Consider the following 12712-nt stretch of genomic DNA (forward strand, 5'->3'; position numbering starts at 1 on the left):
AACTTAAGGATTTTTTGTCTACTTCTGTGAAAACTGCCTTTGGAATTTTGTTAGAACTTACAAATTATCTATAGACAACTAGGGGTAGTATGGATGCTTTAATAATATTAATTCTTCTACTCCACAAGAATGGGATATCTTGTTTGTCTTTTTCAGTTTCCTTCATCAGTGTTTTATAGTTTTCAGTGAATGGATCTTTCATCTTCTTGGTTAAATCTATTTCTAAGTATTTTAGTTTTTATAAGCTGTTATAAGTGGGATTTTTTTCTTTCTCTCATAGTTTGTTGTCAGTATATAGAAATGCTGAGTTTTGTATATTTATTTTATCTTCTGCAAACTTACTGAATTATTAATTTTTTGGTAGAAGTTTTAGGGATATATATATATATATTTTTCTTTTAATGATCATGCCACCACCCCCAATGGGCAGCAGGGGTAGGAGAGACAGAAAGAGAGAGAGGGATAGAGAGAGAGAACTGTTCTTTCTTAATTTGGATGTGTTTAATTAGTCTTTTTCTTGCCTAATTTCTTTGACTCCAGCTTTTATGCTATATTGAATAGAAGTGGCAAGGGTGGGTATGCTAGTCTTGTTCCCAGTTTTAGAGGAAAAGTTTTCAGCTTTTTACAACTGAATATTTTGTTGTTTGTGGGTGTGATGTAAGGTTAATATGTTGAGGTAGGCTTCTTATTTGTTGAGTTTTCATCATGAAAGAACATTGAATTTTGTCAAATGCTTTTCATCTACTGAGATGATCATAAGATGGTCATCCTTCATTTTGTTAACGTAGAGCATCATACTTATCTATATGTGTTAGCTTATTTTTCCATCCTAATGCTAAATCCCACTTCATCTTGGCATATAATCCTTTCAAATAACTACCAAATTCAATTTACTACTGTTTTATTATTTTTGCATCTATTTTCATCAGGGGCATTGACTTGTAGTTTCCTTTTTTGTGATGACCTTGTCTGGCTTTGTTATAGAAGTAATGCTGACCTTGTAAAATGGGTTTGGACATGCTCCCTCTTCCATTTTTTGAAGAAATTTAAAAGGGTTAGTATTACTTATTAAAGCTTGATAGTGTTCACCATTGAAGCCATCAGGTGCCCAGGGTTTTCTTTGTTAAAAGGCATTTTATTACCAAGTCCAGTCTCTTATTATTGGCCTGCTCATAACCTGTATTTCTTCATGTTCAGTCTCATAAGTTGTATATTTCTAGGAACTCACTCATTTCTTCTAGATTATTCAATTTGTTGATGTATACTTGTTTATAGGAGTTTCTTATGATCATTTATATTTCTGTGGAATCAGTGGTAAAAATATCTCTTTAGTTTACAATTTTGAGGCTTCTTTTCCTTTTTTCACATATTTGTGAAAATTTCTATTACATACTCATTGATACCTAGTTTCACATCAGTGTGGTAAGAAAATACTTGATTTCAATCATCTTCAATTTGCTAAATCTTTTTTTTTTTTTTTTTGGTAACCTAATATGATCTATCCTGTGTGTTTGAGAAGAATGTATATTTTTATGGCTATTGGATGGAATGTCCTGTATTTCTGTTAGGTTAACTTGGTCTATACTGTTGTCCAAGACCACTGTTCTTTTTTGATTTTCCATCTGGATTATCTATTTTTTAAAGTGGGGTAGTGAAGTTCCTTATCATTATTGTATTGATCTCTATTCCTCTCTTTAGTTCTGTTGATATTTACTTTACATATTTACAACCATCGTACACTCTTAAAGAATTGATTCCTATTATTATGTAATGACCTCCTTTGCCTCAGATTTGTTTATTTTGTCAAAGTATAATAATCCTTTATGTCTTTTGGTTACCATTTGTATAGAGTATCTTTTTTCCTCACTTGGCTTTCAACCCACATTTATACTTAAAACTAAAATATGTCTCTGGTGGGCAGAATATAGTTGAACCTTGATTTTTATTCATTAATCACTGCATGTTTTTTGTTTGGACAATTTAATTCACTTGCACTCAAGATTATTACGGATAGGCAAAGAGTCACTACTATCATTTTGTTAATTATTTTCTGGTTGATTTGTAGATCTTTTATTCTTTGTTCATTTCTTACTTTTTTCTTCTCAAGCTGATAGCCTTATGGAGAATTCCTTTTTATGTGATGTTACTTTTCTTTTGCTGCTTTCAGAATTCACTGAGAATTTGATTATAAAGTATCTGTGTATTTAATCTATTTGTAGTTCTTAATTTAAGAAGTTTAATGTCATTATTTCTTTAAATAAACTTTCTGCCCTTTTTCTTTCTCTGCTCCTTCTGAGACTCCCATAATTTGCATATTAGTTCACTTGACAGTATCCCATAAGTACTATTTCCTCACTCTTACATCTCTAACTGGGTAAATTTGAATGACCTGTCTTTGAGTTTACTGATTCTTTCTTCTGTTTGATCAAGTTTGCTCTTGAAGATTTCTTGGAATTTTGTAGGTTTGTTTCAATATTCCAAAATGTTCAGTAGCTCTAGAATTTGAAAACACACACACACACACACACACACACACACACACATTTTTGTTTTCCTATCTGTGTTAGCTTTTCATTACTGGGACAAAATATTAATCTACTGATAAGGTCAGAGCTCTAATGTCACAAAATACAAGACTCACAATTGATAAAACAGACTTGTTAAAGAGTTATCAGGAATTTGCTGAGATATAGGTAGATCTGAAAATCCCAGTTTATTATTAACATGGCTCTACAGAGCCCCAGTTAAGAACCTCAGATTTAGGCCCAATACTCTCAAAGGAGGAATCCCAATCTAGTATTAGTGATAGGAGGCCATCATCTACTTTCAGTATGAAGAAAATTATGATGCATAAATATGCTTGAAATTGGTCATGAAATACATGCTATCCATAAATATGTACAAACAAGGTATAAGCTATAATCTTTGATCAATTGAAGTAAAAACCCATACCAAAATTAATAAATATTGTACATATATATTGTGGCTAAATTTTAAATTATGTTGAAAAATTTATGTTTAATACAAAAAATATTTTCACCTAGAAAGTATTCTCTTCTCTTTGTTGCCTTACCAGGTTTTAGAAAAAATAATTTTTAAAAATATATTTTGCAAATCAGCTTAAAAGATCTAAAATTGTTGTATTTTGCTTAAAATCTGTTAGAAATTATTAATCCACTATTGAGCAAATAGACCAAAAAGAGAAAAGAACATTTTCAGATTTGAAGCTTTTAGTGAACTATAATTAGTGAAACCAAAGCTGACAAACAGAAACATACCCTTTCAAACCCAAGGAAAGAACTGAACTAATTAAATGATACCTCAAGCAATGTATAAATTATTTTGAAATTCTATGGTGGATTAAACTGTGCCCACTCCCCAAAAGATGTACATAGGACCTTATTTGAAGATAAGGTGTTTATGTATGTAATTAAGGTTTAAGATAACATCAAACTGGAATACAGTGGGGCCCTTATTCCAAAACAACTGCTGTTCTTTCAAGAAAAGAGACAAACACACACAGAATACCCTGTAAAAACTCAGAGAGAACACAGTGACGTAACTACAGAGGCAAAGATTAAATTATGCACCAAGTACTAAAGAATACTAAGGACTACTGGCAACAACCAGAAGCTAGGAGAGAGAACACTGCCCTGAAGATAACTAGATTCCAGACTTCTGGCTTCCAAAATGTGTGAGGATAGAATTCTATTGTTTTAAGTCACCTACTTTGTGGTACCTTGCTACAACAGCCTTACTAAATGAACACCCTTACACAGTACCTGCCCTCCCTGCCACCTCCCAAGAAAGGCAGACTTCTCATACTTACTTTTCTCCCCCTTGCTGAGCTAGCTTCTAAATGGGGCTTCATAGGAAAAATAGCAGAAGGGGTGGAAGGGAGTATTGAGGCAGTACTATGCAGTAAAAATTGTTCACCTAAAGCCAGATAGTGTCCACCACTAGCAGCCCTATTATCAGGCAAGTCTTGTAACTGCTTTCAAAGGCAGGCTATTCCCCTATCTGTATAACGAGAATACTTTCTGTGACCTTACCTAAAAGGATTTGGCTAAGAACTGACTGACTTGTTTGCAAAAATGGCTCTTTCTCCTAGTTTCTATTTAATAATACAGTCTATTCAAATAACCTGGAACAATATAAAAACAAAGTCATCAGCACTTAGCATTATTTCTATGCACTTATTTACCTGTACTTCCAGAAAATAAATGTAACCATTTTAATCTATGGACTACAACTCAATATAGTGTTTAATAACCACAGCAAAGTAATAAACAAGAAAAATAATCACTTTTTGTAAATCAATAAATCCCACCACAAAATAGTAAAATATCAGCAAAATTTTAGCCAAATCAATAGTTTGATTTATACAATTGACAAGTCTTATACCCTTTTTTCAATCTTCTTTTTAATCAGAATTTGAATAAGAGTTTCAGTAAACTGTTTATTTTAAAGATAAAAAGCCTAACAAAATCATTAGGAAATTAAAAGTTCTCAGCAGTTTCTAACATATATGTTAATCACTTTCTGTTTTATGGCATAACTTACACATTTTGATTTTGAATTAATAATACCCAAGGGAACCAGAGAAAAGTTACATTTGGAATAAAACAAATCACTAGTACAAGGGAGCCTTTTGAGGTGTTTTAAAAGTCAATAAGTGTCAATAAACTTTAAGTTTATGAATGGTTTAAAAACATTTCATTTCATATCCTAAATACTCATACCTTGAAATTATTTCACTAAAAATCATACATTTGAAAGTTAACAGAAGAGAAGCCAAGTTTTTATTATGCATGATTATTTTTTATATTCAATTTTATAACATGTTCACTCGGACCCTAACATGTAAATTAGAACATTGTAACAACCTAAACAAATGTGTGCTTTTTATGAACTTATTTTACCCAGGAAGAATCTTAGATGCTAATCTTTGTGCTGTGAGAACTCCTGGTTCATATGCTGAAATTTAGAGACATATTCTCAGAATAACTGTTTTAAATGTTTAAGATAGAATATGTAAGATCACAAAGAAAACCAGGTTTTTTGATATATTGTAATCAAATTATTTCTTTTTTAAAAATGAAGCATTAAATAACAGGATCTAAGGGCAGATCTTTTAACTACCATAATATCAAAGAAATGATTAATATATAAATATAGATGTTTATAGGTATCTGCATCCACTCTATTTTTTAAATATTTTTTTAGTTGTAGATGGACACACAACATCTTTACTTTTATGTGGTGCTGAGGATGAACCCAGTGCCTCACACAGGCAAGACAAGCACTTAACCACTGAGCTACAGTCCCAGCCCCTCTGCATTCACTCTGTATTAATATATTTGTGCTTTTTATTGGTTATATTACAAGCACCAACAGTATTGTGATTTGCTGCTAATATTTACAATGGAAAAAATGCTGGATTTATTAGATGTTAGTGACCTCCCAATCTGTTAACTCAGGACAGCAGTAGTGCCCATTTCCATCAGTTGTTTTAAGAATTTAAAAATATACTGTATGTGAAAAATCTCTGCAAAATGCACAAAGCCTCCTTGTATATTAATAAAAATTTATTTCTCAACAATAAAACTGGATTTCTTAAAGGCAAGATGACATTCATTGTGAAGTTATAAAGAGAAAAATGAAAAAGGGTGAACATCTCTGTTTTAAATCATATAAATGCCCTCACTTTAGAATTACAAATCTTTAGAATTACAAAACTTTTGGTTCAAAACACAGGTTTTAATGAGTGTAATCATAGATCATTAAGTGAAGAAACCTGGCTGGTATGATGTTGACAAATAAATGACCTGAATCTTAAAGTAAATTATTTCATTTTTCAAGAACTAAACATTAATAGCAATATGACCAGGTTAAGAAGTTGACAAATGATTCAATGTAATATCGTGCACACATTGAAATGTTAAAAAAAAAAAAAACTAACAGCACACAAAAAAAGCTCTTGATGTAATGTTAGCAGTCATAAGCCTTCTTGGATATATTCAGCTGTAAGATCTTCTTTGGCACTACTATTATGTTAGTTTGGACTATGATTCATTCTGACTACAAAGATTTCTATTTTCTTGGATTCAATTTGCAATTTTTAATAGAAAATATCATTAGTTACAAATTGTTCTTTCAGTTTATCCCACTTTACAGTTCAAATTTCATCTAAGCTATTCCTAACTCTGTCAACAATTTCATCATCTCTAAGCCAAGCTATTTTCAGAACTTATACAGCTGTGAAAGATAATCTAGTGCTTTAGTTTACTTGGGTTTTTTTACTCCCCTGCTGCTGTTTTTATTATCCAATCAAGGGTATTAACAAGAAAATATAACATAACTTCAAAGCATTTCAAAAACAAAGATTCCGGTCATTTAAGATAATGCGAAATTATAACTAAGACCATGACTAACAAGATCTAAGATTAACATCAGTCCCTTTTTTTTTTCCTCTACTGACCCATTTTAATCAAAAACTTGGTTTTGGAAATACACACTATCTCTGAACAGCTGGACACAGATGCAATGATTAAACTAAAGCATGAGATACCAAATGGTAAAACATTTAATTTCTAAATTTATGACACAAGAACTGCTTAGAAATCAAAATTATACACAGATGGCTATTATATCATACTTTCACTAGAATAAAATAATGCAGTAAGATAGGAAAAACCACACTACATTTGTCAACAAAACAGAATATGATTTTGAGAAACTGTCACTGGACTGCCTTTAAGATTAACTCTACAATGATTAAAATCAATCTATAGAAAATAAACTTTTATAATGGCCTAACTACAGTCTGGGTCCTTCAAAAGAGTACAATGGGTCTTTAAATCAAATGATAACTCTACTGCAGAGACAGAAATACTGAGTAAATACTAAAGGAAAGTGAAGAAAAATAAACAGTGTTACTGCTAAAAATTGTCTTTGTTAAATGATTAAACACATCTACCCACTCAAAAAGACATGAATATCTAAATAACATAGCATGTTTACTAGCTCCAAAAATGTATGTGTGTGTTTGTGTGTGTGTGTGTGTGTGTGTGTGTGTGTATGTATATATATATTTTTTTAATGTTGGCCTAGGTGTAAAAATTATAGCCATTGGCAGTGAGACATACAGAAAGGTGAGGCCTTAATAAAAAGCTGTAGGGCTGGTACACAAAAGTTTATAGATGCTAAAAGAAATAAGAGTATTTGTAAGGAGGGAAAAAAAGACAATCTTTCAAAATAATGATTGGAGAAATCACTAAGCAGCAAGATAAACATGAAACAAACACATGGGATTTTCATTTAGTTACTGAAAATGAGCAGTTCATGTACAGTGATCTAAAACAGGATTTGGAGAAGTTCCTATGTTGTAGGATACCTGTAAATCTGCTTTGATCCTGGCATTAATATACACTGTCTACCCACATGGGATAGGCTGTTGCCAGGCTCCCTCCCTCCACTGAAAAGCCCTAACCCAAAATTCACATGATATTTACAACCCAGGATACTTCAAATTTATTAACTCCTTATTAAGCACAGCATGTGTAGGTAATTTCAAGAAATAAGAAACTACAATAAACAAAAGGGTTTATTTATTTGATAATAATTAATTTTCCCCAATTAATAATATCTAACATTTCATTCATAAATGGGGGAAAATCTCATTGCAAATTTTACAGAGAAAACCACTGAAAATGTTAAATAATACCTCAAGAATTTGAATTTTCCAAATTCCATCAAATATTATTTCTTGAAATTCTTATTTAAAAATTTCTCCATTTAAAATGTATTTAATATATCCCATTATTATAAGTGTCACAAATTATAGTCACAAATATAAAAAAATAATTAAAAATATTTTTCATTTCAGGCTTTAGAACACTCAGAAACTGGTGACAGATCTGTTCATTTAAAACAGTCAATATTACTAGGGAAAGAGTTATCAAACTGAAAGATAATTTTCAGTCAAAATAATGCTAAGCTCCAAATTTCTATCAATAGGAATAATATTAAATACAAGTGACATTCACTATGCAGAACTAGATAACTAATGTGTCACTATACATTTTTTAAAAGATGACTGAGGATAGGGACAAGTGGGGAGGCAGACAGTGGCGACCTCTGGAGGATGGAATCTCTTCTCTCTGCTGGTCCTAGAAGAGAAAAGAGACACCAATAAGCATCAACACACTGTCCAAAGTCCTCCCCACCCGAGATCCACCAGTCCACAGGTGTTTCTCAACCTTACAGCCAACCTCACCTTCAAATATGGTAATCAGTGCCAACAGAATGTCAAAAATATTACCTATCTTAATTTGATTACTTCTGTCTTTAAAAATATTATTTACTTTTATATAATTATAATCTGCATGAAATGGTGCAGAAAGCAGCAAGACTGAAAGTAATACCTCTTAACATTTATATGAATAATAGCTTTCCAAAACCATTCCACTCAATTATTTTAAATTATAAGGAGGCTTTCAAATAAGATCTAAATTCTCCGTAAGTGTATATGTGCTATTGCATATGAAACTCGTAGCTACTACCAAATATTTTGGTTATATATTGTTTGTGACCTATTCAATGGTCACAGGTAACGGAAAGGAGATGGAAGTGCTTACATCAACCTGACAACGAGAAATTAATCAACTTGTACAATTCGAAAAAGGTTATTATACTCTGGAAAGAAGGCTTAAAACAATGGAAATTCAAAGAATGATGATCTAACTAAATAATTTAGACTGGCAATATTAAATAACCCCCACAGTTCTGTAATACAAATAGCAAATAGAATTCTACAGAATTTTATTTTTCTAGGAAGTACAGCTGACTGGTAATTCCAAATCACAAATTCTTAGACACCATTTACACTTTACACAACCAGTTCTCTGAATCACTGTTATTTTCTCACATATCACTGTGGAAGGCCTAGTTACTAGAAACCATGTCCAAAGTAAACTCTATAGTAAACTTAATTCAGTCACTCAAGACTAAGACCCAAATGTATACACTGGGGAATGAATTAATTTAAGTTAAATAAACAGCATCTATGATTACATACTATTACTCTTTCCAAGTAGCATACCAGGCACTAGAAATACTAAAGTACAGGACAATGTGTGGTCATGTAAAACAGCAGAGAAAATGCCTTTTTGGAAGCCCTGGCTCTGAGTGAATGCAATTTTAGCTTAAGTTGTGTTTTCTAACTAAAGTAAGTAAAGTAGGTGAACTGTTTCTGGGTTCCACTGTGCATCTACATTGTACTAGCCGCAACCAAGTCCACAGGGATGTAATAAATCTAAAACTGAACGTTTGAGAGAAGTTTGGGAAGCGCCAGAGAATCAGGTTGAACGTCTGGTTTTGTGAAACCATTAAGAATTTTAGATCTGGATAAGAGCTCAGCAAAGAAAGGAATTCACACAACCAGTCCTCTGAATCACAGTTATTTTCTCACATATCATTGTGAGAAATTCTGGACAACTAAATTCTGGACAATTCCTCCGGAAACACAACAGTAACCAAAACAGAAACAACTGTTTGACCAAGCAGACAGGCTTTTATGGCACCTTTCCTGGGAACTTCAAATGTCTTCATAAGTCACTCAACTGCACTTGCTGCAAAGATGTAACGTGCTGGGGCGGCAGCACAGGGCGGAGTGCGTCCCAGTGGCCGAGACCAGGAAAAGGCCACCTTCCCGCAAGGCCACGTTCACCGCGAAGGCTGGCCTCGCCCCTAGCGCGCCTGGCGCGACTCCCAATCGGCTCTGGCCCGCGCGCCGCTCTCGCGCTGAGGGCGCCAGTCACCGCATCCCACGGCCAGCGGCTCAGCGGCCCGCGCCCGCAGCGCCCGTACCTCACGCCGCTGCTCCGAAAGCCAGCGGACGCGCGCCCGGCCGTTCCCGGGGACACCACGGGGGGTGCAGCGCTCCCGCCCAGCGCCGGCCCTCGGCCCAGGAGACCACGGAGGAGCGAGGAACCACGGGCCAGTACTGTCATGGCCGCAACACCGGCTTCCCACCCCGGGTTCCACCTTTCGCAGCTGGAATCCTCACCGCCAGAAGCCGGCTCTGCCCCCACCCGGCCTGGCGGAGCAAGCGCGTGGGCCAGCTGCCGGGTTCTGGGTCGCTGTGCTGGGCGGGGCCAGGAGCAGAGCTCCGGGTGGGGTTGGTCCAAGAGGAGCCAGGTCCTCAGGGGCGGGGCCAGGAGACGGACCCCTGGGAAGAAGGAGCCGAGAGGAGCCGGGTCCTCAGGGGCGGGGCCAGGACCGGACCCCTGGGGAGGCGGAGCCGAGAGGAGCCGGGTCCTCAGGGGCGGGGCCAGGAGACGGACCCCTGGGAAGAAGGAGCCGAGAGGAGCCGGGTTCTTAGGGACGGGGCCAGGACCGGACCCCTGGGGAGGCGGAGCCGAGAGGAGCCGGGTCCTTAGGGGCGGGGCCAGGAGGTGAATACTGGGCGAGCGGAGGGTATTGCAGGTTCCCGAGAACTGGAGACCTCGGAGGCCGGCAGTGTGGCCTGGCGGCCGGTGTCTGCACCCACCCACATTCTGCTGACCTTCCCTTAGTGAGGACTGAGTGAAGACATCCGAACCAATAATTTCAGGCAGCCCCCCTTTTCCCTAAGCCATACTCCCGCCCCGTCCCCAGGGTTAGGTGGAATTTGACTTGAAGCTGTAAAGTAATAGGGTCTTTGTTTTCCAATGCCTTTAGGTGACCTTGGGATACCTAGAAGAAAGAAGTCTAAGGAGATGAAGATTTGAATGTGTGGAGAAGGAGAACCTCTTCCAGCAAGTTCCTTATAAAATGTTTAATATGTGTGTGTGTGTGTATATATATACACACACACACACACACACATATATATCAGATGATTGATTCGTTGTTCCAATTAATAAGAGTCATAGATAAAACCATCTGCAAAGTCAACAGGAAATATTTCTCCCTGGGGCTGGCTGCAGCTGTGAAGAGTCATAACAGTCTCTTTTCAGAACTGCTTTTTGACTGAGAAAATTTGTTTTCAAAAGTTACAGACTGTCAGAAAATTGTTCTTTAAAAAGTATATCACTAAGAATGAGCATCTAGTCTTGCTGATATGTCAATTGGACACAAAGAAACAACCTAGAAGAAAACAAAAAATGTTAACAACTAGATTTTAGATCTAAATCAGAACATATTTTTTAAATCCATTAAATCAAAAAATCACACACACACACACACACACACAAATAATTTTAAACTGCTGCTGTGCAAAAAGGCACTGTTAGGAGAAAATATTTGTGAAACTTTCTGATAAAGAAAGTGACCCGTGCCATGGCACACGTCTGTAATCCCAGCAGCTGGGGAAGCTGAGGCAGGAGGATCATGAGTTCAATGCCAGCCTCCACTGATGCTAAGCAACTCAGTGAGACCCTGTCTCTAAATAAAAATACAAAATAGGGCTGGGGATTTGGCTCAGTCAGTGGTTGAGTGCCCCAAATTCAATCCCTGGTTCCAAAAAGAAAAGAAAAAGAAAGAAAGAAAAGAAAAAGAAATGTTTTAAACCCCCCCCCCAAAAAAAAACTTTTGAAACTTAATAACAAAAATTAAACAAGCCAGCTAAAAAGCTAAAAATTTGCAGAATATCTGAACAGATAACCTACCAAGCACAAACAAGATACATAGATGAAAAAGAAAGCACATAAAAGAAAAATATTTAATATCATTTGCATTAAGGACATGCAAATAAAATAACCATAAAATGCCACTACATTCCTGGTAAAATAGCTAAAGTCCAAAAGCTGACAAAGATATGGAGCAACAGGAACTATCATTCATTGTTGACTGGAATAAAAATGATTTAATTGCTGGGTGGTGTATGCACACCTGAAATCCCAGCGACTGGGGAGGCTGAGGCAGGAGGATCACAAGTTCAAAGCCAGCCTCAGCAAGTGAGGTGCTAAGCAACTCAGTGAGACCCTGTCTCTAAATATAATACAAAATAGGGCTGGGAATGTGGCTCAGTGGTTGCGTGACCCTGAATTCAATCTCCTGTACAAAAAAAAAAAAAAAAAATCAATCATTGTTAGCTGTCACTGTGACAAGAGATAATTAACTTAAAAAGAGGAAAGGTTTATTTTTGCTCACAATTTCAGAGGTTCCAGTCCATGATCAATCGGCCCTGTTGCTGAGGGTCTGTAAGAGCACATCGCATCATGGCAGGAGTATGTAGCAGAGGACACTAATTCACTTGATAGCAGTCAGGTGGGGTCTCCAATATTCTATTCAAGGGTATACCCCCAGTGACCTAACTTCCTTCCACTCATCCCCACCTTCTAAAAATTGCACCATCTCCCAACTGATCCATAGGCTGGAGACTAGGGCTTTATCACATGGGCCTTTAGGAGACATTTAAAGATCCAAACTATAGTAAGTCACTTTAGAAGATTGCTTGGAAAACTAACAAAACTTCTTTCAAAGCTAAAAATAGTTTAACTGTATTAAACAGTGCTAAACTATGAGCAGTCATGTTTCTAGCTATTTACACAACTGATTTGAAATTTATATCATCACAGAAACCTCCACATGAATGTTGATAGCACTTTCATTCACACTCTCTAAAAACTAAGATGTTCTTCAATAGGTGATGAATAAACAAATTATCATATAACCACACAATGGTATATTGTTTATCCATCAAGCCATAAGATGATGAAGATGAACT

The 12712-nt window shown here is 35.9% G+C and overlaps 1 protein-coding gene across 2 annotated transcripts in view; it reads right to left on the reverse strand.

Annotated features, from left to right (window-relative positions):
• Positions 1–10261, reverse strand: part of Mthfd2l (methylenetetrahydrofolate dehydrogenase (NADP+ dependent) 2 like) — a 102511-nt gene extending 92250 nt beyond the window's left edge. Inside the window, exons 1-2 of one of the 2 annotated variants that reach the window (XM_026408467.2) lie at positions 9871–10219; positions 4332–8171 (exon numbers count right to left, since the gene is read on the reverse strand). In XM_026408467.2, coding sequence (XP_026264252.2) covers positions 8066–8171; positions 9871–10013 — 249 coding nt within the window. In that variant the 5' untranslated portion in view covers positions 10014–10219 and the 3' untranslated portion in view covers positions 4332–8065. Of the gene's footprint in view, positions 1–4331; positions 8172–9870 lie in introns of those variants that run through there. The other variant, XM_026408468.2, reaches the window with a different exon arrangement.
• Positions 10262–12712: the final 2451 nt, after the last annotated feature.

This window comes from Urocitellus parryii, chromosome 10 (genome assembly GCF_045843805.1).
Source record: "Urocitellus parryii isolate mUroPar1 chromosome 10, mUroPar1.hap1, whole genome shotgun sequence".
Lineage (NCBI taxonomy): Eukaryota > Metazoa > Chordata > Mammalia > Rodentia > Sciuridae > Urocitellus > Urocitellus parryii.